Raw genomic sequence first — 27,904 nt, forward strand, 5'->3', positions numbered from 1 at the left:
CCCAGCAAAAAATAAAAAAAGGCGGTGGAACCCCGCTTTAAAAGGCACATTGGCTGGGAGAGACATTACATTTGCTAATGTATATGCCCTTATGACACACAAACCACATTTGTCACACAATTTTTCAACAAATTACAACAATATCGCTCTCCTCATATCATTGTAGGTGGAGACTTAAACTAAGTACCTCAACCAATATCTAGTTAGAAGCAAACAAAATCAGAATTCCAAAACATTTTCTAAAACAACCACTTCACATATAAATGACTTACAATTGATAGACTCATGGAGGGCGTTAAATATAGGTGCAAGAGACTACACATTTTATTCACAACCACCATATTTTTTGCACTCCTATAATCCTAGCTAATGCCCTAAAAGCCGCAATACATCCTTGCTCCTGGTCAGATCATATTGTAACCCTTAGTACTACATTTATTGGTCTTATCTCCACCCCATATTCATGGAGACTGAACCAATCTCTATTAGCTGACCCCATTCAACAACAAGAGATAGCAACAGAAATCAAAGATTACTTACAGTTAATACTACTCCTGATCTCTCCTCCTCCACATTATGGTTGGCACACAAAGCCGTTATAAGAGGCCACCTCATTAAAAGGGTGGCACAATGTAGTAAGATTAAGTCCGAAAAAATCCATTCCCTTACTAAAGACCTTCATAACTTATATAAAGACCACAAAACACACACATGACCCGGTCATCTTTAAGTTGATCACACAAACACAACAAATTAGATTCCCTCCTAACATTTAGAGCAGAAAAAGCTCTCCGTTGGTCAAAAGCAAAATTCTTTCCATCTAGTAACTCCTACTCTACGATATTGGCCCGTAAACTTAACCAATCAATAAAACCTACCCATATCTATAAGCTTAAAAATAGCGCGAATCAGCTTGTCACACACCCCGAGAGCCGGTTCACACAGGGGCGACTCAGATCCGACTTCAAGTCGCCGCAAGTCACCTCAGGTCGCACAACATGTAGAAATCAATGTAAGTGAATGAGAGCTGTCTTAATGCACACTACTGAAGTCGCTCCGACTTCAGAAAAGGTTCCTGTACTACTTCAATCCGACTTGTAGGAGACTGGTACCCATTGATTTCAATGGAGGTCGCCTCCAAGTCGGATCTCCGTCTATACGGAGGCGACTCTCAGAGAATTATCAGCTCTCAAAAGGAGTTCCCCCCTGAGAGCTCATTCTCTGATTGGCCACGGCAAGTCGCCTGGCCTGGGGCGACTTAAAGTAGTGTTGCAAGTCGCGTCCAAAAGTCGTGTCGCCCCTGTGTGACCCGAGCCTCAGGAGATACTTTCAATATTAAAAAATTTCTACTCTGACCTTCTCTCAGCACCAAACACACCAATCCCTCCCTCTTCACTTTCTTGGTTGAATAACCTTCCTTTTCTAAAATTAAACCAAACAAACACAAAGATGTCCTAAACTCCCTATGCTCAGAAGAACCATCTCAGATAATTAAATCACTTAAAAAAAAAAAAAAAAAAAAAAAATTCAGCACCAGGCCTAGATGGTTTTTCATCACTATACTATAAACAATATCACCAACTCCTAACTCCTCACCTGATGAAATTATATAATAACATTCTAAAAAGGAGGACAATTCCCAGAGGATATGCTACTTGCTAACATGTCACTCATCCCAAAACCAAATAAGGATCATGCATTACCCTAAAATTATAGGCCAATTTCCGTTATAAATAATGATCTAAAATTTTTGAGTAGCCTTCTAGCTAATAGACCTGCCACAATTATCCCTACACTGATCTCTCTCCATTCCAATCCAGATTTATCCCTGGAAGACAGATCACTGACAACCTCAGATTACAAACATTATCCAAGACGCGAATATACACTCTAAACCACTTTTAATGTTGAGCCTAGATATTAATAAGGAATTTGATAGTGTCTCCTGGAAATTTTTAGGTTTCATACTCCAGAGATTTGGCTTCAATGAAGAATTTGTACATGCTTTTCATGCACTCTATCCTAATCCTGCTACAAGAATAAGGCTACCAGGCTGCAATTCAGATTATTTCCAGTATAGGCAGGGGTACGCCTCAGGGATGCCCCCTTTTCCCTTTGCTATTCACTCTAGCGATTGAATCATTAGCCACAACAATCCTACTCCACACAGACATCAAAGGTTATACAACAAACAATACATATAAGCTGAGCATGTTACGCAGACGATATAGGTTACTATTCTTTTCCCAACCTGATACTGCATTACCTAATCTCTTATACATCCTCAATATTTTTTTCATCCCTTTCGGGCTTAGCGGTCAATGTATCCAAATCATTAGGTATGCCAATCAATATCCCACCTTCCAATCTAGAGTCCTTACACTCCTCATTCAATTTCTCCTACTCATTAGAGTCCCTTCCATACTAAGGCATTCACCTCACCCCCATCTTCAATGATCTAGCGGCAAAAAACTGCATTACGTTGATGCATAAATTAAGAGCTACACTAAAAATGTGGAAATCCTATAAGATATCATTCTTGGGCAGGATCACAGCAATAAAAATGACGTTACTTCCTAAGATCTTATACTTTTTTTTAGGGCTCTCCCCATCAGACTGAATAAAACATTGATCACAAAATTCCAATCGGACGTCAATAAATTCATATGGTCTGACTCCCACCCGCGTCTTTCAAAACTAATCCTATATAGATCCCAAAGACATGGTGGACTAGGCCTTCCAGATTTCTGGTTATACTACCTTTCTGCTAGATGGACTGAAATGGCACATCTCCAATCCAAAAATTCCATGGGTTGAATTTGAAAAGAACTCCATCTTGCCATTTTCTATCTTAGGTTTACTGTGGGGAAACAAAATTTCAAACCACACTATAGACTCTCTAAATCAAATAGTCTCCAATTCATACCAGTTATGGAAAATGTATAACCAGAAATGTAATCTTACATCTAAACCCCCCCCCCCCCCCCCCCACACGCATCCTTTATTGGCGAACCCAAAATTCCTCCGAATCGCACAGATCCCAAAAGATTTCTCTTGGTGGATCAATAATGATCTTACATCTCTTTTCAACTTATAGAAGGCACAAATTTCATTTATCTTTCCTCCCTTAACTCTAAACGCCAAATCCCTGATACGGAACACAATTTTCTCCAAATTAAACAATTCTTCAAGACATATTTTCAAATCACTAATATACAACCTCCATCCTTTTTTGAAAACCTTTGTCTTAAAGCACCTAGAAAATGTGGTTTTATCATCTCGGAGATATACTCTAATTTAATCAACACCACAAACTTCCTTACATGATTAAATGGGAACGAGAGGCAAACTTCACATACTCTTCTGTTAACTGGGATAACTGTATAAATAAATGTACACAAATGCGCTAAATCCATTGCCGTCAAAAAGACCGCTTTGACTATTTACTAGATGGTACTATACCCCAATCAAACTGCACACCATTTTCTCTACTTCCTCCCCATCATGCTTTAGAGCAGGGATGTCCAAACTTTTTTCAAAGAGGGCCAGATTTGATGAAGTGAACATGCGTGAGGGCCGACCATTTTCCTGACATTCTTTGAACCATTAAAATTCGGTCTAAGTGTGTTCATCCGAGCACTAATGCACTTCCCCACAATAATTCTATTGCCTTTGTGGCTGTGTGTGGTGAAGAGATGAACTCAAGTGTATTATTTGGATACACCATATTTATTGGCGTATAACACGTACTTTTACTTTAAGAGGGAAGCTTCAGGAAAAAAAAAAAAAAACTAAAAATTTGAAATAAAGAACTGTGAAGCAAAATAAGGGTGAGTGCCCATCTGCAGACCCACCATTGCTAGGAATGCAGCCACACCATTGCCAGGAATTTCACCCACCATTGCCAGGAATGCAGCCACCATTGCCAGGAATGCAGCTCCACAATTGCAATTGCCAGGAATGCAGCCACCATTACCATCAGTGCAGCCATGGAGGGCAGGACGAGCGCCAAAGACATCCTACAGGAGAATCTCCTGTTTACACAATGGCCTCTTTAAAAGAAAGTCCTGCCTCCTTTGATGGACAGAACAGTCATCCAATGGCAGAGACAGGACTTCCTATTACAGAGGCTGCCATGTAAACAGGAAATTCTCCTCCTGTGTGCACGGCTCTCGTCCCGCCTCCTCCCTCCGAGGCAGCCGGACTATATCTCTTTTGTGGCCCCGGCGCTGGGAGATCGCCGGGGGCCACAAAAGATATATATTTAAATAACCAGGCGGGCCGCTCAAAACTGGGTCGCGGGCTGGACTTTGGACATGCCTGCTTTAGAGAATGCAACTCCACTGGATCATTCTCACACATCTTCTGGGACTGCGAAAAGATCAATTGTTGCCTGGAAACAATTAGAGAAGTTTGCCTCAAAAAATCTCAGATAAAAATATTACTTTAACCTTACACAACTGCCTTCTCTTCTCTCCCATTATAGATCTCTCTACCCACAACATGAGATGAATACACTATATGTGTAGCAATCCACTAATTGCATTTCACTGGAAAACACCAACAGTTCCGGTAGTACAACTCAAAACAAGAATTACTAACATTAATCTAATGGAAAACCGGAGTTAGACTTACCGGTAACTCTTTTTCTAGGAGTCTTCCAGGACAGCCTCTGAGACATAGGGCTCCTCCCTCCGGGACAGGAAACACATTCACCCAAATGGTTAAAAGGCGATCCCCCAGGCCTTCCCCTTCAGTTTCCACAAGAACCGCCGGAAGGCTCTAAAAGACATAACACACTGGCACAACATTAGTACATCCCCTTTTACTCCAGCTAAAAAAACTCTGGGTGGGAAACCAGGCTGTCCTGGAAGACTCCTAGAAAAGATTTACCAGTAAGTCTAACTCCGGTTTTCTCTTATCGTCTTCCAGGACAGCCTCTGAGATAAGAAACTTACTCTGTTAGGTCCTCCAGGCAGTGGTCACGCCCTTTCTCCCGAATGCCTGATACTCATCAGCAGCCAGGTCCAAGCGGTAATGCTTTGCAAACGTGGAGTAGCTGGACCATGTCGCTGCTCTGCAGATCTTCTCCGGAGTGGCACCGGCCTTCTCTGCCCACGAAGCTGACACCGCCCTAGTTGAATGTGCCTTAACTAGAGGCGCTTGCCTCCCTGCCAACCTGTATACCTCTAAAACCATCATCCTAATCCATCTGGCGATGGTGGATTTAAATGCCTTATGTCCTTTGCGTGACCCCGCAAAATTCACAAAGATTCCGACTTCCTGAACTCTTTGCTAATTTTTAAATAAACTAAAAGGCTACGCCTAACATCAACTAAACTGAATTCTCCTTCCTCATCACCCTCTGAGGAGGAGTAAAATGTTGGCAGGATAATGTCTCGAGTTCTGTGAAGAGCAGAAGAAACTTTGGGGAGGAAACTAGGATCCGTTTTAAGCACAACCCCATCCTCCAAAATCAACAAAAAAGGCTCTCTAACAGAGCGCCTGCAACTCACTCACTCTCCTGGCTGAGGTAATTGCAAATCAAAAAAGCAGTTTTTAAAAATACCCATTTAGCATCAGATTTCTCCAGAGGTTCAAAGGGACTCCTTGTAAGAGCACTAAGTACCAAGGCTAAGTCCCAGGATTGACAGGCTCTGACCTTCACTGGCCTGGACCTGGAGAGGGCTTTAAAGAAATTCTTTACAAAACTATCTTGCTGCATGGGGACCTGAAGAAAGACGCTTAAAGCGGCAGCCTGTACCTTCATGGTGCTGACAGAAAGCCCCAATTCCACTCCTGCCTGGAAGAAGTCCAGCACTGCTGGAATACCTGGATCTTCCTACCCCTGTTCCGCCAACCAGGAATTTAACCTTTTCCACACATTCGTGTAAATGGCACTGGCTTACCACATTCTAAGAGAGTCTTGATGACCCTTTCTGAAAAACCTTGGGCCCTTAACAGCTGTTCCTCAGATACCACGCTGTAAGCCTGAGGGTCTCTATTTGAGGATGCCGGATAGGACCCTGTTTGACTAGATCCTCCCTCCTCGGAAGATGAATCGGAGGAAATATTGCCAATTTTTGTAGGACTGCAAACCAAGACCTTCTTGGCCAAAACTCGGCTATCAGAATGAGATCCGTTACCTGGGTCTGAGATTTCTGAAGGACCGCCGCCACCAGCCTTACTTAGCACAGGTTGAAGTGCCATGCACTGGCGAAGGCATCTATCCCTTTGGCTCGATCCTGCGAGTGCAGGGAGAAGAACTGAGCAACCTTCTTGTGGCTTTCTGAGGCAAACAAATCCACCTCTGGTATGCCCCAAGTCCTCACCACATGCTTGAACACTTCCTGGTTAAGTGACTATTCGTCCCGTTTCACACACTGGCGACTGAGAAAGTCCGCCAGTGAGTTCTGAGCCCCCCCTTTAAATGAACCGCTGATAGCGACGCTAGATTCATCTTGGCCCAAGAGAAAATCTCTCCCGCTATCTTCTGCAAAGCAGGGCTCCTGGTCCCCCCTGCTTGTTTGTTTATATAGGCGACAACAGCTGCATGGTCTGACCTTACTTGGAGGTGTTGTCCCCTTATTTTTTGCTGGAAGGCTGCCATCGCCTTCTGTACTGCCAGCAATTCCCTCCGATTCGAGGTCCGTCTGGCTTCCACCAGAGACCAGGATCCTTGAGCCAGATCTTTTTCCAGGCGTGCACCCCAGCCGAAAGAGCTGGCGTCTTGTCAGCACCAGAGCTGTTGGTCTGAACCACAACAGAGCCCTGTCTAAATTGTGACTGGTTCACCACCACCACAAAGTCCTTTTGACCCTTGTGGGTATTGGCATGGGTCGATCCAAACTCTGTTGGCTGCCATCCCAGTAATGCAGCAAAAGAGCCTGCAGCGGGCACTGGTGGATCCTTACCCAAGGGACTGCTGGGAAACAGGATGTCATTAAGCCTATCACTCTCGACATCTCTGTCCTGGGCTTTCTGATTGGTCTGAAGCCGTGCTACTGCCAGACCTACCTTCTCCATCTTCTCTGATGGGAGAAACACCTTCCCCTCTACAGAGGAAATTCTGTAACCCAGATACAGTACTTCCTGGGTTGGGATCAACTGACTTGTCCCAATTGATCAGCCAACCAAGAGAACGCAGGAAGTGTTGCACCTCCTGTAGATGCTCTTCTAGCTGCCGATAGGACCGGGCGACAAACAGAAAATCGTCCAAATAGGGGATCAATGTAATGGCCCTGACACATAGCGGAGCTAGAGCTTCTGCCAGGACTTTTGTAAAAATCCTGAGAGGATGCTAGGCCAAACAGAAGAGCCCTGAACTGGAAGTGGAGAATTTCCGAGTTCACCCTTACAGCCAACCTGAGGAATTTCTGGAATTCCTGATGCATGGGTAAATGCAAATATGCGTCCCTGAGGTCGACTGTTGCCATAAAGCATTCGGGAAACAGGAGGTTCCTTATCGTAAAAATAGACTCCATCCTGAACTGCTTGTACCTGATAAACCTGTTCAGGGGTGTGAGATTGAGGATCAAATTGAATTTGCCTGATGGCTTTTGAACTACGAACACGTGGGAATATACCCCCTGTACGTGTTCCGCATCTGGTACCCGGCTGATGACCTGTTGATCTAACTCCCAACAGCAGACTCCGAGCCTCTGCCTTCTCCTGGTCTCTGGGTAACTTGGTTACTAGGAAGGTAGGTGGGGGAATGGCACTGAACTCCAACTTGTAACCACTTTTTATTATCTCTAATATAAGACGGGCTTGAAGTTACGTTTGTCCATTGTGGGAGGAAATCCCCCAACCTTCCTCCCACTGGAACACAAGAGTCACTGGGATTTTGAGGTGGTTTGAGGAGGATTGAATAATATTCCTCCTCTGCCACACCCCTTGTGACCCAACCAGTGTTTCTTAGGCCGACCCTCTCTCCTGCTGGGACTGTTGCCTAAGCCCTCGAAAAAGACGCCTGCTCTCTGGCTCTCTCTCAGGAAAGGCTTTCTTTTTGTCTTGGTTATGTTCCAGGGCTTCCTGGAGCCCAGGACCAAAAAGGTGGTCGCTTGAGAAAGGCAATCCACAAAGCCTGAGTTTTGATGCTGCATCTCCCGACCAGGGTTTCAGCCATACAGCCCTTCTTGCCACGTTAACCAACGCCGCAAACCTAGCCACTAGCTTTACTGACTCCGCAGAAGCATCGGCTAGGAACCCAACTGCCTTAAACAAGAAGGGAAAGGACTTTAGCAGCTGTTGTCGGGACGTGCCTGCAGAAATATGTGACTGTAACGGAGTTAATCGGCACTCCAAATTTCTAGCCACACAGGTGGCTGCAAGGGAAGGTTTGAGTGCAATAGAGGAGGCATCCCAAGCCCTCTTCAACAGCACATCACCCCTTTTGTCCATTGGGTCCTTAAGGGATCCTAGGTCATCGAAGGCCAAATCAGTCTTTTTGGAGACCTTCGCTAGCGGCGCATCCAACTTAGGAACCTTGTTTCGAATGTTGGGCCACGTCTTTCTCGAATGGAAATCTGCGTTGGAGACTGCTAAAAAAGAACGGTCTCCTCTCAGGGTGCTCCCTCTCCAGCAAGATCGCTTCCACTAGAGATTTGTGCACAGGGAAAACTCTGGATTTTGGAGCAGACACCCCCTGATACATGAGGTCATGCTTAGAAAGCTGTACCGACTCCTCTCTGATCTCTAGAGAGTCATAGATTGCTTTTAACAAATCCCCCACATCGTCCAATGTCAATTTGTACCTGGACCCTCTGGAGTAATCTTCCTCCGAGTCGAACCCCGAGTCCACCTGAGAAGAGGCCAGCGACCTGGGCTCCCTCTCCCTATCCTCCTGACTGGGCTCAGACAGGAAGGGCAAACTTGCCGCCCTAGATAAGGGCAGAGAGGGACCCTGCATCCTATCCATCATTCCTCTAAACGATTTGAAGGTGGATGCAATCTCTTCTTTAACTGACGAAAGGATCTTCTGACACTCAGTCATGGAGTCATCCTTAGATAAATTACTGACATTTGGGGCAAATCGGCTTCTCCCAATTGGGCACAAGTTTTGTCCCACAAACAGCACTTTCTCCTTGGAGGCTGTATCTGAGCTCTGCCATGTGCTTTACCCTGGAAGCAAGAGAAAAGACAGAAAACAAACCATGAAAGCCTGTTCCCAACCATTGCCACCACTGTGCTTGGGGGAAGGAGAGAAGTGCCCAGCCCTTCACCTGTGGTTCCCCACCCAGGGAAAGGCCTTGGTCACAAGGACCTTATTCCCTCCCAGAGTAAGCCATGGTCTGCCCTCACCATGCTTACCTGAGAGGTGCCGGTGCCAGAAGAACTGGAGTTGACCACCTGAACTGCTGCAGTGCCCTCCATGGCTCCTTAGTGTGTCACAGCTGGATCTACACAGGCTCCAGACACCCACCAAGCCACACACGCTGCGCCTGGAAACTGGAACCTTCGTTTCCTGGCACCCTCTGATGAAGCGGTTCCGCTGGAAGTAGCGTCACTTCCATTCGTTGGAACACGGAAGCCCCTCCTCAGACGCACGTACGTTTGTAACCATACCCGGAACGGACGTCCTGCATGCCTCGTGGACGCCGTCCGTTCCTTTCTGATGAAGCATAACGGCCGGACTGTGCGAAAAAAAAATGGAGGTAGGGAATCCGCTGCTCTTCAGAGGTTTAACTCTCCCCAAGCTTATAGGCAGCAGTGTACAAGCAGCCCTCTCTTCACTGCACTTAAGACAGAGGGGCACTTTGGGCAGAGGAGAAGGTACTTCAGAGGCTCCCTCCCAGGACAATCCTGGAACATGGAGTTCCCCAGGTTCTTCACATGCTTCCTTTCCTTCCGGCAGGAAACACAAAAACTGAAGGGGAAGGCCTGGAGGACCACCTTTTAACCATTTGGGTGAATGTGTTTCCTGTCCCGGAGGGAGGAGCCCTATGTGTCAGAGGCTGTCGTGGAAGACGATAAGAGAAAAAAAAATGTATCACACTGTTCAGAATAGGGCTGCAACTAACGATTATTTTCATAATCGATTAGTTGGCCGATTATTGTTTCGATTAATCGGTTAATAACCTTAAAATAAAAAAGGTGTGGTGTATTATTTAGATAAATTTGCAAAGTTAAAAAAAAATGGCAAATTTATTCTTAAATATCTCTCTGCGTTGGTAAATATAAATAACCAACCATATGGTTAGAGCAAAATCTCTAATCCACTCAGTAACAGACAGAAGTGATATACTGTATATACTATTAGAGGGAATATATATATATATATATTTTTTTATTATTTATTTATTTATATTTTTTTATATTACACACACACACACACACACACACACACTATTAGTTTAAAAAAATAAACAATTTCTTCCTTCAAAGAAAAAAAAATTCATTTTAAGAACGTTCGATCGATTTTCTAATGGTGGGGTCAAAACAACATTAATTTTCAACAACAGTGACCGGAAAATTTGTAAATAGAAAAAAAGTGTATGTGGTTTTCGTTCAGAAATTACATTCATTTTAAAAACAGAATGTTAAAAACAATTCAATTTCAAACATGCTTTCATTGAGCGAACGTACAAAGATTTTTTGTCTCAATATTCTTGTCTGAAAATTGATCCGTGTGGCCAGCATAAGGCTCGGCACACACCTATGCAGTTTGCTTTTAATCAGTTTCTGTAGTGCTTTTTGCTGCGATTTGCATTTGCTGCAAAAACGCATTCTATGCGTTTCTGCAGCTTCTCCATTGAAGTATATTGAACCAAAAAAGCACAGTTGTGTGCCTCACCCTTTCCAAATATGCAGCGGCTGAAAAAAAAGCATAGATGTGAATGTGTCCCATAGGAAACCATGAAAATGAACTGTAGTGCGTTTCTGAAAAAAGCACCAAAAACACACATTAGGTGTGAACCAGGTCTATGACGTTTAGGAACATAATGGAATAAAAAAAAAAAAAAAAAAAAAAAAAATAACCCTTTATAGTACAAAAAAAAGCAGATAATCACTACATTTTTTTCTTTTTTACTGAGGAACTGTGAAAGTAATATTTACAGTAGCAATTATTTGATTTTTTTGTACTATAAAGGGCTCAGTTTTTTTTTTAACCTCATTAGGTTACTGGCTGATTAATCGATTATGAAAATAGTAATCGATTAATTTCATAATCGATTGTTTCAGCCCTAGTTCAGAACACAAACTAACTATATGTATTTAAAAAAAAAAAAAAAAAAGGGACCCCCTGGTTCGAACGTAGAAAATAGTTCTTTAACTCAGATCAGCATACCTCTTCATTACCTATTGTTTAAGATCATATATAAATCTCTGTAACAAAGATTATAACACCTGTCTTCTTTTTTTCATACATAGCATTATTTAATACTATCACATATGTATGTTACATTATCCATGTGTAGATTTGAATCTTTGTAACTTTCATTTTATGGATGTCATATCGGTTTTGTACCATCTTTTGTACTCAAAAAAAAAGTTTTGAAAAAAAAAAAAAAAAAAAAAAGCATCTTTCCATGGGGGCACCTGTGCCAGCATGCTCAAGAGTCCCGCTACTGCATCCTTTGACATTGACAGCAGGACTGGGCCCTGCCCCCGGGTAACTGGATCTGATGGAAAGCAGCGGGAGCCATCAATATATCCAAGCAGCAGGAACCTCTGGGCTCGTGCTAGTCGCTGGAATGAATCGGGTTCAGGTAAGAAAAAAGGGAGGCTCTGGGGAGCTGCACCACAGGTGGTGAAAAACCATGAGACTTTACAACTCCTTTACAGCGTTTGGATTCAGACAACGTGGATTTGAGATGTGAACCACCATAGAGAATATTATTTTTTTTCCCTCCCTGCGCGTGTTGGAAAAAAAAAAACACAAATTTTAATTTTGCATTGTATCCCAAAACACACCTGAGCAAAAGTACATTGATAAAAATAGAGGAGCTGCAGAAAAAGGAAATCATTGCATAACACAGAGGCTTGTGAGAAGAAGGAGGCATTTACTAAGTAAATAACTGAACATTTTGATGCAATTATTAAAATTACTAATAACAAACACGTTAAAATTCAGGCGACTTCGTAAATTGATGCTCATGTGGAGAATGTATAAAGGCAATCTTTTGACTTTGTGATAGCTGTGCCAGATAGACGGCTGTGGGGATTCCAGTAGGGGGCACTCTCACCACCGGAGCCCCCCCTGAGACATATTACAAGCCTCCAGCCATACAAACTGAGATTGTTCTTGAATTTTTTTTTACATTTATTTTTAGTTTTCATCCTACAAATGGAAGTCAGGATTGGGCCAGCTGGATATGTAAAACACAAGATACCACTAACATACTCACATAGAATTTCACTACAACTGACAGAAACACAAAATACTAAACAATATAAAAAGCCATTTTTAAACAATCTTTACATTTACTAAACAAAAGTAAAATTTTGTCAGCGTGTCCGCTAGATACATGAATTGCCAACAGAAAAAAATATCCAAAAACTGTTAAGCTACAATTACCCAAAAATTATATCACACACCCAAAAAAAAAAAAAAAAAAAAAAAAAAGTTAATTGATTAGATAAATATCGGACAATAAATGTGGCACTTAAAAAGGAGACTCGTACCATCCGCTGTTACCAAACAGCCACATACGTTTAGAGGTCACTCAATTCCACTATGCATTCCAAACAGCATGGATGAAGGAATCTCCCTTGTTGGTTATTGTAATCAGACAGCCGGAGCACCCGTGTCTGAATACCCAAACAGTGACTGCACCCAATCGGATGCTGTCACTGTTTGGCTGGCAATTTTCCATCCGATTCCTTACATTTTTTTATTTGAAGTCGGTGGTGCTGACAGGGCCGCCCACAACTCAAAATTTAGCGGAATAAGCTGGAATTTACCAAAATTTAAGCCAGGGATCTTCAAAGTATGGCCCTCCAGCTGTTGCAGAACAGCACATCCCATGAGGCATTGTAAAACTGACATTCACAGACATGGCTAGGCATGATGGGAATTGTAGTTCCTGAACTAGAGGGCCACAGTTTGAAGACCCCTGATTTAAGCCATGTGTAGCCACGTTTGGCACTTTTTGGGTGGAAACCAGTACCTGGGTTTTGACAGGTACACGCTCCCACTTCCTGGTAAGATCACCGCAGGGCAATCTACGTCACGTCCGGTCCCTTCTTCCCCCTCCCTTCTGGGACCTGGGCGTGTCCCATAAGATGGCGGTACCATTCAGAAAGCGCAGCGTGACTCAAACAACTTGCAGTAGGAAACTGGGTATGAAGCATGAAGGCTTCACTGCCAGTTTCCCTTACTTGCAATGTTGGCACCTGCACCCAAAGCCAGTGGACGAGTCGGTTTGGGGTGCCAACATCGTGGGATCCCCGGACAGGCAAGCGTCCTTATATTAAAAGTCAGCAGCTACAGTATTTTAACTGCTTAACCCCCCCCCCCCCCCCCCCCAGACTGGAACTCCACTTTAACAAAGGCCAAAGCATTTTTGGACCACAGGAGAACAATTCATTCTACACTCCTGTTACCCATTTTCAGCAGACAGCGGGCCAAAGCTTCACTTTACAGTTGGGTTTCCATTCAAATGCCTGGACCGGCAGCTGGCTCAGCCTCTCAGCTGCATCCCTTGGAGACTGAGCCGGCCGCTCCCACCCCTTCCCAGCGCTCCAGTGAGTACTGGAAGGGCAGAGCAGAGAGCCGGTGACTGACAGTCACAGCTCTCTGCTCAGAGTGGAGGGGAGAACTGAGCGATCAGCAGTGTGCAAAGCCGGCAGGGGGACAGATACAGTAATCGGAGCCCCATACTTCTCTTTTAGAGCTCCCATTCCAGCTCTGTACACTGCCCTTCTCCTGTTAGTTGTCCCAGGACAGAGCACACTTCTCCAGCTGCCCACACAGTTACCCGGCTCCTCAAAACTAACAAGGTCTCTGGGGGTTGGCTAATATTAATCTCAAGCACAAGCACAGGATATCTGTGGTCAGGCTGCCACTGATAAGGGGGGTGTGCATGCAGTACTCCCATATCAGGCCCCCTGCTGACCTGTTTGGTTCCATCACATCGCTGCAGAGTGGTGCCAGCAACAGTGTCTGTGTTGCCCAACAGCTGAATCGACCAATGGCAGCCAACTATAGGCCGAGGGTAGACAAGCTTAGATGAAGAATTATACAAGCCATGCATGTGCAGAAAAAAAAAGTTGCACATGCATCCTGTGCACCTACAGAGGGTGCGTCACCACTGCCTAGCAACCACAGAGGACACTGCTAGCCTACAGCACCATGGAAAAAAAATAAAAAATTTCCAGCAGAGCTACCTAAGAGGAGAAGTTTACTTTCCTAGAAGATTTCCGGCTCTAGTTCACACAATGCAAAAATATTGGGTTTTTCAAAATTTGCGTTTTTTGTTTATAGCGCAAAAAATAAAAACTGCAGAGATGATCAAATACCACCAAAAGAAAGCTCTATTTGTGGGAGGGGGAAAAAAAAAAAAAAAAAAGACGTAAATTTTGTTTGGATACTGCGTGACACGACCGCACAATTGTCAGTTAAAATCTATGCAGTGCCATATTTTGCAAAAATAGGCCTGGTCATTAAGGGGGCAAATCTTCCGGGGCTTAAGTGGTTAAATTACAGCACAAGACACTAAGTTTACAACTGTTTTTCACTTTATTTAGCTTTGCACAGCAAGCACCGCACTTTTACTGATGTATTGATTGTAGTTTTTTTATTTATTGTGATATTTTGATGAATTTATATGTAAAGTTTTGAAGAAATATTTATTTATTGCGGGTTTGCACATTTTCTTTTGGTGATAGTGCTGTCCAAATATTTATCAATATTACTTTGGAGTGTCTTTTACGTCTTACCGCTGCACCGTCATATCATTTAGGGATCCGTGGCAACGATCAATTGATTCTTTTGCTTTCTTTTTTTTTTTTTTTTTTTTGAAAACTGACGTTTTATTACATTTCCAGATAACAACAGAGGTACAGGGAAATCAAGAGAAAAATCAGTAATAAAAAGATGTCACATGTAAAAGATACTTATCATGGTATGCATTACTCGATACACTCTCCGCACTTTACAACATTTCCCTCGCGGTGACAATTAAACCCGACTACAGAGGCCGGTGGGTTGTGAAACATTAACGTGCGAAGAAAAAACAGAAACCTTAGCATTACACAACCATAGAAGCAGGTGTAAGGCGGGATTCCGGGCCTGAGTAGTACCGGTGATCCAAACGATTATCAATTGTGTGACCTAGATTGGCAGGAGAGGGGAGGGTAAAGGATAGTAAAGAATGTAGGAAAGGACAAAAAGAGCAAACAGAGACACAGGACAAAGGAAGGGTAAGTGATAGAGAGGGAAGAGAAGGAAGGATGCCCACCAGACCCCGAACCCCCGCACCCCCCTGGGGGGATATCCACCCCGGTTCAGTTGGTATTAGAAGCCTCCATCCCATATCTTGTCATGTTTGTCAAGAGTATTATTAAGGCTCGGTTCACACAGGGGCGACTTAGCCGCCTGACAAGTCGCGCGTCGTTCTGTACTATGGAACCATTCTAATAGGAGCGACTCAAGTCGCTCCGACTTAGAAAAAAAGGTTCCTGTACTACTTTTGGGGCGACTTCAGGCGACTTGCATTGACTTCTATACAGAAGTCTTTTTGCAAGTCGCCGCTGAAGTCGTTTGCAGGTCGCGTCTGAGTCGCGCTGCAAGTCGTGCTGCCCCTGTGTGAACCGAGCCTTAGGGAGGCTGTCAGATATTCCATCCGCTTAACGTCCCTAATTCTGGTATGCAATTCAACCAGTGAGGGAGGTTCTCTTTTTCCATTTTAGGGCCATTAAGCATCGTCCGGCTGTCAGCACTTGGGCAAAGAGCTTTTTAGAGATTCGTGAGAATGAGGTAGGCGGGAGGCCCAATAAGAACATTTTAGGATCCAATGGTACTTGCACCGCAAAAACAGCTTGTAGTAACGATTGAACGGTTTCCCAGTACGGGATAATACGCGGGCAGGTCCAGTAGATATGGTATAGCGTGCCCACCTCTCTGCGACAGCAGTGAGAATCGGCCGATGTATATATAGTATGGAGCAGTTTCGGGGTTTGGTACCAGTAAAGCATGACCTTGTATTGGTTTTCTTTGTATAGGGTACATATGGAGCTCTTAGATGCCCATGACCAGATAAGTTGCCATGTCTTCAAAGGTATGACCTCACCCAAATCCTGATCCCACTTGTCCATATACGTATGCCGCGGACCTGCCGGTGATGCGCCTGCTATCAAAATTTGATAGGTGCGCCATACCTTTGGGGGATGAGCCCTCTAAGCATATTTTCTCCAACTCAGTTAAGGGGGAGAATTGCAGGGTCGGCGTGAAGGACTGTTCAAAGTGGCGAATTTGTAGGTAGCTAAAGAAAGTTTGTCTGAGCAGGTCAAAAGCATCTGTCAGTTCTTGGAAAGACTTTAATGTTCTGGTTCTAGAGTCTACCAACTGGCCATATCTGAACAGGGTCCTATTGATCCAACGTTGGGACATCTGTGAAGTCAAGCTGTCCAGTACGTTGGGGGTAAACAAAAAGGAGGTGGCTAGGGATTCTGTGGAATTAAGCGGGTATACTGTTCTGGCACGTCACCACTGGTCCCAGCAGTTGGGTCCCACTGAGAGTAATATCCGCACTCCATAGCATGGAGTTTGGATGGGTTGGAGCCAGCCAAAGCTTTTCGATTTGAGTCCATCGGTTATAGGCATGGAGTGTGCTCCAGGATGCAATTGGGCTGCTAAATAATAGTTGGCTATGTTGAGGAAGGCGAGTCCCCCTTGGTTCCAGGGGGCATATAGTATGGATCTAGCGATCCAATGCCTCTTATAATTCCTGAAGAATTTTATTAGGTCGCCCTGAAGTGTCCCAAGGTGTGCTGCTGGGATTGGAATGGGGAGCGTCTCAGAGATAAAGGAGTCTGGGAAGGATCACCATTTTAATGGTCGCTAGAAGACCGAGGAGGGAAAGCTTTAAGATTTTCCATTTGGCAAGGGAGGCCCTAATATCAGTGTAAAGCTGTGGGAAATTGGCCTTGTATAAGGTGTCAAAGGTGGGGGTAAGATAGACCCCTAAATATTTTAGGGAGGACAATTTCCACACATAATCAAATGATTGGGTTAGGGCTGAGAGTGTCTGCGGAGCTATATTGAGAGGGAGGGCTTCAGTCTTGGAGCTATTAATTTTGTAGCCTGAGAGGATACTGTATTTTTCCAATTCTACATGCAGGTTCAGCAGGGAAATTTGTGGCTGGGTCAGGGTTAACAGGACATCGTCTGCGAATAGGGATATCTTAAAATCCCTTGCACGGACCGGAACACCGTGGATATTTGGGTTCTGCCTTATGTGGGCAGCAAGGGGCTCAATGCACAGGGCGTACAGAAGGGGGGATAGGGGGCATCCCTGTCTAGTCCCGTTTGATATGGGTAATGTGGGGGTCGAGGGCGACGAGTAAAGGTAAGTGATGGCTTGGAGAAAAGGACCCTCCACCCCCACCCTCTGGAGGTTGGCGAACAGGAAGGGCCAGCCTAGCCTATAAAAGGCCTTTTCTGCATCTAAACTGAGGGGCAGTGCCTTCGTCTTGCTCCTGTTTGCCACCTCCACAAGGTCAATTACTCTCCTGGTGTTGTCCCCTGCCTGTCGATGGGATAAACCCCACTTGGTCCTTATGAATCAGTAGAGGCATGAAGTTGTTTAGCCTGTTAGCAGCTTAGTAAAAATTTTCAGGCCTGAATTCAGGAGAGTGATCGGCCGATAGTTAGAGCACAGCGTATGGTCCTTCCCTGGTTAGGGGATCATTGTTAAAAAGGATGTTTGCATATCTCTTGGAATTGGTGTGTTAGTCATAAAGGATAAAGGAATTGGGATAATGCAGGTAGGGGAGGATTGTGTGGGACGGTCGGGTCATTATATAGGATGGTGTAGTAATCATGAAAAAGCGCGATTCTAGATGGGTGAGATTGCAGGGAGCCGCTGGTATCTTTAATGTAGGTAGGTGAGATGGCTGCTGCCCGCTCATGGAGTTGCCTTGCTAGAAGGGTGTGCGATTTGTTCGCTTTATCATAGTAAGTTTGGCATAGACATAGAAGGGCTTTCCCGTCTTCCCAACTTCCAGGTCTCTTAAGCTTGCCCTAGTGTTTGCCAATGCTCTGAGCATTGGGAGGGTTGGAGAAGACAGCAGACGAGCTTCCAAGTTTCGGAGTTGGCTAAGCAGGAGCTGTCTTGTCTTGTTTGCATTCTGATTTTGTGCAGTAGAGTGCTATGCACTGACCCGGAACACCGCTTTGTGTCCTTCCCATATGGACGTGGAAGATGCCTCAGGGTGTTTTCAGTAAAGTAGAACTTCAGAGTTTGCTCTACTTCCATTCTAGAGGGGTCATGTTTAAGCATAAACTCATTGAGAAGCCAGTGGCATACTCGGGAAGAGCCTAGTGGGAGTGTCAGGGATAGGTTGATCGGTGCATGATCTGACCACGAGATCGTTTGAATATCGAACTCGTGCATGCACGTAAAGTCGGGGTGTTGAAGTAGTCTAGGCGCGAATGTGAGTTATGTGGGTGGGAATAGAAAGTAAATTGCCTAGCGGATGGGTACATAGTGTGCCAGGCATCGAACAAAGCATATTTTTCTAGTTAGTTGACGAAGTAGATTTCTTATTGGCTTTCGAGGAAGCTTTCCTAGGGCCGACTGATAGGTTGAAATCCCTTCCTATAACCAGATACTGGTGGGGGGGCCACATACAGTCGTTTATATACTTTGTAAAGAAAGGGGATCTGGTTACCATGCTTTCTTATTTTTAAGCCTGGGTTCACACTGAAGCGATGCGGGAACCAGTGCGATTTCAGTGCCGGTTCCAGCATCTTCTGTCCCGCAGGCCCTCTGCAAACCGCTGCAGGTGTCAATACAAAGTTAATGACACCCTCAGACCAGTTCACAGATCGCAGTGCAAACTGTGGATTTGGACAGGAATCGCTCATGCAATCTGATTCCAGTGGGGGAAAAAAAGTCCCTACACCTTTTGTGTGCGAATCCAATGCGAGTTCATCCATACAAATGCATGGCTGAACTCACATTGCACAAACATCGCATGTGACTGGCACCGTAGTGCGGGTGCAAATCACATGCAATATCTGTGCTCGCTACAGTGTGAACCCAGGCTAAAGCTTAAATTTGGGAATATTAAAAGAGACAACCTTTTACTCATCTCATCTCTCACTTCCCTGGCAGCCCTCCCACTTGTGGATTGGGCCCTTAATTTGTGGGCAAGGCTGATGGTCCTGCATTGTACATAAAGAGCTCACAGCTGTGTCTCCAAGCTGGTATGCCAAAGAGAAGAGGCTGTGGGGAACGTGTCAACTTGTCGCATAGAATGAGGAGCCTGTAGGAGCGAGTGTTTTTTTTTTTTTTTTTTTTTTTTTTTAATGGTACCCAAAGCAAAAACATGCATTTACCATTGCAGTATGGGTGAACCCCAGTACAAGCGCATTTATTTCACTTCCCCAGAGTTCAGATTTGAAGCTGAACTCTAATCTAAAAATAGAAAAGAAATGTGCATTCCCACTCAACTTCTTTGTGTATTTTTCCCTGGTGTACAGTAATCCAGCATGAAACAACTTCTGCACTTTATCACTGTCCAGGAGCTTCTGGCATTGAAGATCGGTCACTGCTGCTCTTCCCTTATGACCGGAATTATATCTGCACCCCCCCCCCCCCCCCCGTAGTTTCCTGCTGCGTCCCTCCCCCAGCTCGGTTCTTTGCTTTGGCTATGACCATCACCGTGCTGATGCAACTCCACTTTTACAAGATAATATCTGGGTTTGCAAAGTGAGTTTAAATCCTTTGTGGAGCATAACTTAATGCACATTTTTGTAGCTGGAGTTTAGCTTTAAAAATTTACTTAATGCACCCTGGGCTCAAAGGAACTTGTTCCACTTTGGTCCACTGGTGCACCCCTGCTCACGCAAGATGCTTTCATTCACTGAATTCAACAACAAAAATTTGACTTACCTCGCCAGGTGTTCTATGGGTATTTAAAAATAAGACACTATGCCCAATCCTTTGCTCCAAGCCTCCAATTTTCTAAGCCAACCCCCTTTGAGAGCCTGGTATTAGAGGACTCGGCCCATCGTGGTCTAATTTCAGATATATATATATATATACGGGCTGCTAAACTCCTACACTGCTGCTAGGGGTAAACACACATACATGCTTCGCTGGGAAAAAAACATTGGGAGAGGAGATCCCCGAGGCGACATGGCAGACGATCCGGTCTCAGGCAGCCAAAAGCCCTTTATGTACGATTTATTAAAAAAAAAAATGCCTACAAAATTATCTATTTTTGGTACATTACACCGGATGTTCTCCATGCCATTTACCCTTCCAGCTCCACTATATCATATTCATTGGACCTGCCCCAAGATAGTACCTTATTGGACGGAAACGCAGCTCTTATTGACCTGCCTTTTAGGAGTACAGGTGCCCATGACCCCAAAACTATTTCTCTTGGGATTATTGCCCCTACAGCTCCCCATGACCTCAAAAAAGTTGCTTCGACATGTCCTGACGGCGGCGAGGTGTCTGGTAGCCCTACACTGGAAACGGGGATGCCCACCCTACCAGCCAGATCTGTATGCCAGAATAAATAAAGACATAGAACTGATGGAGAAAAATGACAGCTAGGTTGCAAGATAGACTGGACATGCATGATAAGGTCTGGGAGGATTGGCACAGGTGAGAGGATTCGCCTTGAGTGAGTGGTTGAGGGCCCCCCCCCCTCTTTAGTCCCTCTCATTTCCTTCTTTTCTGCTTCTTTCTTACTTACTTTCCTCTTTCTTTTAGTAGGTTACAGTGTGATCTATATCTGTCCACTGTTTGATATACAATGGTTCTACTACTGTTATGTGGAGACTTATATACTACAATGTCAACTTTATACCTGTTTATCTGTTCTCAAGATCAATAAAAACGGTTATTTGGAAAAAAATAAAATAAAAATAAAATTACTTTAAAAAAACAAAAACTAAAAAAAAAAACCCAGGACTGTGAATGGCCACTATACGCTGCAATAACAAATGGACAAAAAAGCTGATCGAAGTCCATGGGCTTTCCCCTTACTTCTCCTAGAAAAAAAAAAAGCACAACAATAAACCCCCCCCTCCAAAAAAATAGGAAAATAAGAATATGGGCAGACACGGTGGACTACTCTGCCATCACCTTTCTATGTTAAATTATGGGATTCTTAAAGTATATCTTAAGTCAAAACTCTTATGTTGATTTTGGGCAGAGTAGAGGAGCGTTAGCATCACCATTAGGTTTTTTTCTTTTGCGATCTGTGTGTTATTAGGGGCTATTTCCCTTCACTTGCTGTTCTGTAGACCGAAGAGGAAAAAGAGGATATCTTTCCAATTGCAAAAAACAAAACAAAAAAACCCACACAACACACAGGAGAGGGCAAAAGCTTAGTGCATTACCACCGTACAACTTTAATACTAAAAAGACAATTGCATACTCAGCTATATGAATGACATCTCCTATGGCTGCAGTTTCTAGATAAGCCTTTTGTCACTTATGTTTGTGAGTGTGCAATGGTCTTTTTAGTAGTAAATACAGTCGAATGGTGGCAATAGCCTAGATCATGGGTCTCCAAACTATGGCCCTCCAGTTGTTCAGGAACTACAATTCCCATCATGCCTAGTCATGTCTGTGAATGTCAGAGTTTTATAATTCCTCATGGGGCGTGTCGTTTTGCAACAGCTGGTGGGTCGTAGTTTGGAGATCCCTGGCCTAGACATTTGTACGCTCCTGTGTGCGTTTCTGCAGTTGTTTGATAATTACCCAATCTGAAGAGGGTTTCACCGGATGGAGGATTACCTTTGTATACCATTAGAAGTCTGCTTGAGCACACAAGTGTAATTGAGACTTTGGTGAAGTGATCTTTCAAGTGTGAGGAAAATCTCCTCTTAGACTTTTGTCACAGAAGTTCCGGTGGCAACTCAAAATCTTTGATTTCCCATCACTTTCATTCCTGGTGACATTCTTGATCAGGATAGTTAGAGAGAGTGAATCTCCCCAACAGGGACACACATTAACAATAAAAACCTGACAAAGTTCTAATCCCTCAGCAATCTCAAAAAATATTTTTTTCCTTATAGTTAGTTATACTTTAATGGGCTTGTAGGAACAAGGGTCTACTGGAGGAGCCACTATTGTTGATGCTTGACATGAACTATCGTTTGAAGAACTTGCAGAAGAGGAAGCTTCAGATCCCGAGGAGTTGGTTGCACAATCTACAGGTAGAGCTGGTGGAGAAGACTGTGAAGACTTAGTGGAGGGCGCTTCAAGAAAAGAGCTAATCGACGACAAACCAGGAGGTTTATCCCTTTGTTGGCCACCAAAGGTGTTCCTGTTAGGCTGAGGAATGCTTGTGGATGAGTTTGGCGTCACTGAAGAAGATGTAGATTTACTTGGGCACAAGTTGAGCTGATGGGGACCCAACATAGTCGGGGCTGTAGGTGAATCCACTTGTGTACTGAGTGCAGATTGCGCTTGATGGTTACAAGACTGAAGACTGTCTTTGGCGTCTTCCATTTTCACTGAAGAAACCTCTTCAGTCGGGCCATCATTAGGCAATTTATGAGGATGAGCAAAGACTGTGTTCTGATGGGAGAAAGAGGTTTTGCTGTGTGCAGAGGGCTGCGTAAAATTCACGCTGTCATCTGGAGGAGTGTCCTGAGGTGGGCGGGGCTCAAAGGCCACAGGATGGCCCTGCTGAGACAGGTTGCCGGCAGTGATTGCATTGACCAGAGGCTGCAGGATTTGGCCTAGTCGATGGATTTCAGCAGACACGCCAGAAATGGCCGACCTCATCATCTGGGCCCCTTCTCGTATCTCTGCCCTTGTGGCTGCCAGTTCATTCTTCAGCTGGCTTTTGAAGTCTGCCAATTCTTTAAGGAGTTCTTCCTGATAGTCCAGTTGCTCTGGAGCCAATTCTCCGAGATACTGAGACTGAGAAACTTGAGAAACTGTTGAATCCTCCACCACCCACTGCGACATAGAGTTGTCATCCAATGTGTTATCTGCACCTGCAATAAAAATAACACACTTTCTATTTATGTTTATAATATATTTTGAGTTAAAGAAGTACAGCCAAAGCTCGTTGGGCTGTACCTCTCTTGTGGGTCATAGGACTGCACTCCTGTGACATGTTTTCGGCTGACGTCACAGAGCCAGTCCAGGCTGGGGAAAGATTGCGACCAGATGGTCAGGATCCACCCAGACGCCTGGACCAGTACCTGGCTCATCCTCTCAGTGATTCGCCAAGAGCCTGAGCCAGCCACTCCCGCCCCCTCCACAACTCAGCTGGGGGGGGGGGGGGGGGGTCTCTCTGCTCAAAGAGCACCGACTAATCAGCAGTGTTTGATCGCTCGGTTCTCAATTTTAGAGCCGGCGGGAGACAAATGCAGTATCGGACCTATGTTGCATCCACCTACGCAAGTATGATGATTCTGAGAAAAAAAAAAAAAATTCCTAAACTATAAACATATCCACCCAAAAAGCTAAAAACACTCAATATTAGTATATGTACAGAACCTAAAAAGTAGAAAAAGTTGTCATTTAAAGTGATTGTAAAAGGTTCACCTCCTATTGAAAACAAACACGTCATAATTACCCGCTCTGTGTAATTGTTTTGCACAGAGCAGCCACAATCCTCTTCTTGGGTCACCCGCTGGCGCTCCTTCTCTTCAGCCAAGTGTCCCCTTAGTAAGCCACTTCCTATGGGGGCACTAGTGCGGATCTGCTCCCAAACCCTGCTGCCTGCATCCATAGACACAGACAGTGAGTGGGGCATGGCCCTGCCCCCCCCCACTCCCTCATTAGAGTTTGACTGATAGCAGCATGAGCCAATGGTTCCCACTGCTATGGATCTGCCTTGGGAGGAGGGACAGAGCAGAGAGCCGCTGCTCCTATGCACAGTGCTGGACTATGCACAGCACAAAGGACTCATGTAAGTATATGGGGGGGGCTGGGGGATCCCAGGCACAGATGGCTTTTACCTTAACCACTTCCCGACCGCCTCACGTACATATATGTCGGCAGGTTGGCTCTCCTGCACAAAACGACGTACAGGTACATCGGCTCCTTTAAGAGCCTTAGCAGAAGCGTGCCCGCTGCACAGCGAGGGACCCCATGCGCGTGGCCGGTGGTCGCAATGACCGCCAGCCACTCATGATCGCAGGCGTGAGAGGTCAGAACGGGGATCTGTGTGTGTCAGGAGAGGAGTGACAGATTGTATGTTCCTGTTAGGAACAGCGATATGTCTTCTCTAGTCACTCCCATCCCCCCCAGTTAGAAAACACCACTAGGGAACACACTTAACCCCTTGATCGCCCCCTAGTGTTAGCCCCTTCCCTGCCAGTGACATTTATATAATAATCAGTAGCTATTTTTAGCTGTATGAATATCAATGGTCCCAAAAAAAGTGTACGATCCGTCTGCCACAATGTCGCAGTCCTGAAAAAAAAAAAAAAAAAAAAAAAAAAAAAAAAAAAGGGATTGCAGAGCGCATTATATGTTTGTTGGGAACCCAGTGCTAAACATTCGTAGACTACCCGATTCTGGGCCAGGGTTTCGGGCGTAGCACATAAATCTATCCCCTATTTTGTAGACACTATAACTTTTGTGCAAACCAATCAATATACGCTTATTGTGATTTTTTTCACCAACAAAACGTAAAATATATATATATATATATATATATATATATATATATATATATATATATATATATATATATATATATTCTATCTGCCTAAACTGATAAAAAAACGTTTTTTTTTACAAAAATATTTTTTTATATTATAGCAAAAACTAGAAAATATATAGTCCCCCCAAAATTGCCGCTCATTTTTGTTTATAGCGCAAAAAAACTGCAGATGTGATTAAATACCACCAAAATAAAGCTCTATTTGTGGGGGAAAAAAAAAAAGGACGTTAATTATGTTTGGGTACAACGACGCACGGCCATGCAATTGTCAGTTAAAGCGACAGTGCCACATCGCAAAAAATGCTCTGGTCAAGGAGGGAGTATACCTTTTCCAGAGGTCAAGTAGTTAAAATAAACCCTCATCTACGGACTGGAGCCCTGACACACTAGTGCACAAAGCAAGGTCCATAAAGACACGGCTGAGCGAGTTTGGGGTGGAGTAACTTGACTGACCTGCCCGACAGAACACCTTTGGGGTGAATTATAGCGCAGACTGCGAGTCAGGCCTCATCATCCAACATCAGTGCATGCGTTTCTGGAAGAATGATCAGACCTTCCCATAGACACACTCCTAAACCTTGTGGACGGCCTTCCCAGAAGAGTTGAAGCTGTTCTAGCTGCAAAGGGTGGGCCAACTCAATATTGAACCCTACGGACTAAGCCACCATTAAAGTTAATGTGCGTGTAAAGCAGGTGTCCCAATTCTTTTGGTAATATAGTGTACATGGAATGGCGAGTGCAAGTGATAGTTACACAGTTGCCAAGTTCTAAAGTTCTTTGTCTCCGAAACTAGCCAATAAAAACGGTGAGAATACTTGTTGTTCCTGAAGCTTGGCACAGAATGGGAGAATGTATGTGCAGAACATCTTGGTAAAGGATCCCAATGTCTCCATCACACCATTATTGCACACAATATGTACCAAGTGCTTACATTCTGCCGTCTCTGGTGACCACTCTGGAGCCAACGGCTTCGTCTCCCAGGAGGGAAGGTCTTCTTCCTTGTTCATCCATTCTCTGCTCACCCAGCCGCCCTGCAGATCCAGGCTGGGAGACCTCGCTTCCTGTCTTACCTTTATAAAACAAGATTTTAAGTTAAGAAATGATAAATGAATCCAGTGGAAAGCAAAAGTGTTACCTAAATAACGTAATAATCAGAGGCCACTAAAATCCCTTATTGTGATACTAAACACAAACTTTTCACATATTTTGTTACGTTACAGCCTTATTTCAACATGGATTAAATTCATGAATTTTCCTCAAAATTCTACAAACAATACCCCATAATGACAACGTGAAAGACGTTTGTTTGAAATCTTTGCAAATGTATTAAAATAAAAAATAAATCACATGTACATAAATATTCACAGACATTGCCATGACGCCCAGAATTGATTGAGAGATGTTTCTACCACTTGTTTGGAGTCCACCTGTGGTAAATTCAGTTGATTGGACATGATTTGGAAAGGCGCACACCTGTCTATAGAAGGTCCCACAGTTAGCAGTGCATGTCAGAGCACAAACCAAGCCATGAAGTCCAAGGAATTGTCTGTAGACCTCCGAGACAGGATTGTATGGAGGCGCAGATCTGGGGAAGGGCACAGAAAAAACGTCTGCACCATTTAAGGTCCCAATGAGCACAGTGGCCTCCATCATCCGTGAATGGAAGAAGTTTTGAGCCACCAAGACTCTTCCAAGAGCAGGCCACCCAGCCAAACTGAGCAATCGGGGGAGAAGAGCCATAGTCAAGGAGGTGACCAAGAACCAGATGGTCACTCTGACAGAGCTCCAGCTTTTTTCTGTGGAGAGAGGAGAACCTTCCAGAACATCATCCACGTCTGCAGCTCTCCACCAAATCAGGCCTGTATGGTAGAGTCGGCAGATGGAAGCCACTCCTCAGAAAAAGGCAAAAGGCACCTGAAGGACTCTCAGACCATCAGAAACAAAAAATTCTCTGGTCTGATGAAACCAAGATTGAACTCTTTGGCCTGAATGGCAAGCGTCATATCTGCAGGAACCAGGCACTGCTCATCACCTGACCAATACCATCCCTACAGTGAAGCATGGTGGTGGCAGCATCATGCTCTGGAGATGTTTTTCAGTAGCAGGAACTGGGAGAATAGTCAGGATGGAGGGAAAGATTAAAGCAGCCATGTACAGAGACATCCATGATGAAAACCTGCTCCAGAACACTCTGGACCTCAGACTGGGGTGAAGGTTCATCTTCCACCAGGACAATGACCCGAAGCAAACAGTCAAGATAACAAAGGAGTGGCTACAGGACAACTCTGTGAACGTCCTTAAATGTGGCTCAGCCAGAGCCCAGACTTGAACCTGATTGAACATTTCTGGAGAGATCTGAAAATGGCTGTGCACCGACGCTCCCCATCCAACTTGATGGAGCTTGAGAGGTCTTGCAAAGAAAAATGGGAGAAACTCCCCAAATACAGGAGTACCAAGCTTGTAGCATCATACTCAAAAAGACCTGAGGCTGTAATTGGCACCAAAGGCACTTCATTAAAGTATTGAACAAAGGCTGTGATTTTTTTAGTTTTTTTATAAAGTGGAGGGCCACCCTAAAATAAAGAATAGCATTAATAAAAAAAATAAAAAAAAATTGCAACTTGCCAGAAAGCCCTGTTGCTAGGCAGTCTTTCTAATCTGCCTCTTCCTATTCCGCAGCTCTTCCTCCTCTTCGGTGAGCGGCCCGCTGCCTTCTGGGACATGTGTCCTTCCCCCCCCCCAGAAAACAACAAGGCCATTCACAAAGCGCCTCGCGCATGCGCAGTAGGAAACAGGCAGTGAAGCTGCAAGGCTCCACTGCCTGTTTCCCCTCGTTAAGATGGCGGCGCCAACAGCTGATCCGATAGATCAGTGATGGCAAACCTTGGCACTCCTGATGTTTTGAAACTACATTTCCCATGATGCTCCACTACACTGCAGAGTGCATGAGCATCATGGGAAATGTAGTTCCAAAACATCTGGGGTGCCAAGGTTCGCCATCACTGCGATAGATGGATCGGCCTTGGGGGGGCCCCGTCATCGGGGGCTCGCTGGACAGGTAAGTGTCCTTATTAAAAAAGTCAGC

At 44.5% G+C, this 27,904-nt stretch overlaps 1 protein-coding gene across 2 annotated transcripts in view; it reads right to left on the bottom strand.

The window, feature by feature from the left end:
• LOC143985310 (uncharacterized) overlaps positions 1-27,904 on the bottom strand; it is a 75,936-nt gene that overhangs the window by 13,240 nt on the left and 34,792 nt on the right. For both annotated transcript variants that reach the window (XM_077484707.1, XM_077484706.1), the window contains exons 6-7: positions 25,751-25,889; positions 21,927-23,137 (exon numbers count right to left, since the gene is read on the bottom strand). In XM_077484707.1, coding sequence (XP_077340833.1) covers positions 22,212-23,137; positions 25,751-25,889 — 1,065 coding nt within the window. In that variant the 3' untranslated portion in view covers positions 21,927-22,211. The remainder of the gene's footprint in view (positions 1-21,926; positions 23,138-25,750; positions 25,890-27,904) is intronic.

Source organism: Lithobates pipiens, unplaced genomic scaffold (assembly GCF_037356315.1).
Source record: "Lithobates pipiens isolate NorthernLeopardFrog02 unplaced genomic scaffold, aLitPip1_a1.2 Scaffold_1, whole genome shotgun sequence".
NCBI classification, from domain to species: Eukaryota; Metazoa; Chordata; class Amphibia; order Anura; family Ranidae; genus Lithobates; species Lithobates pipiens.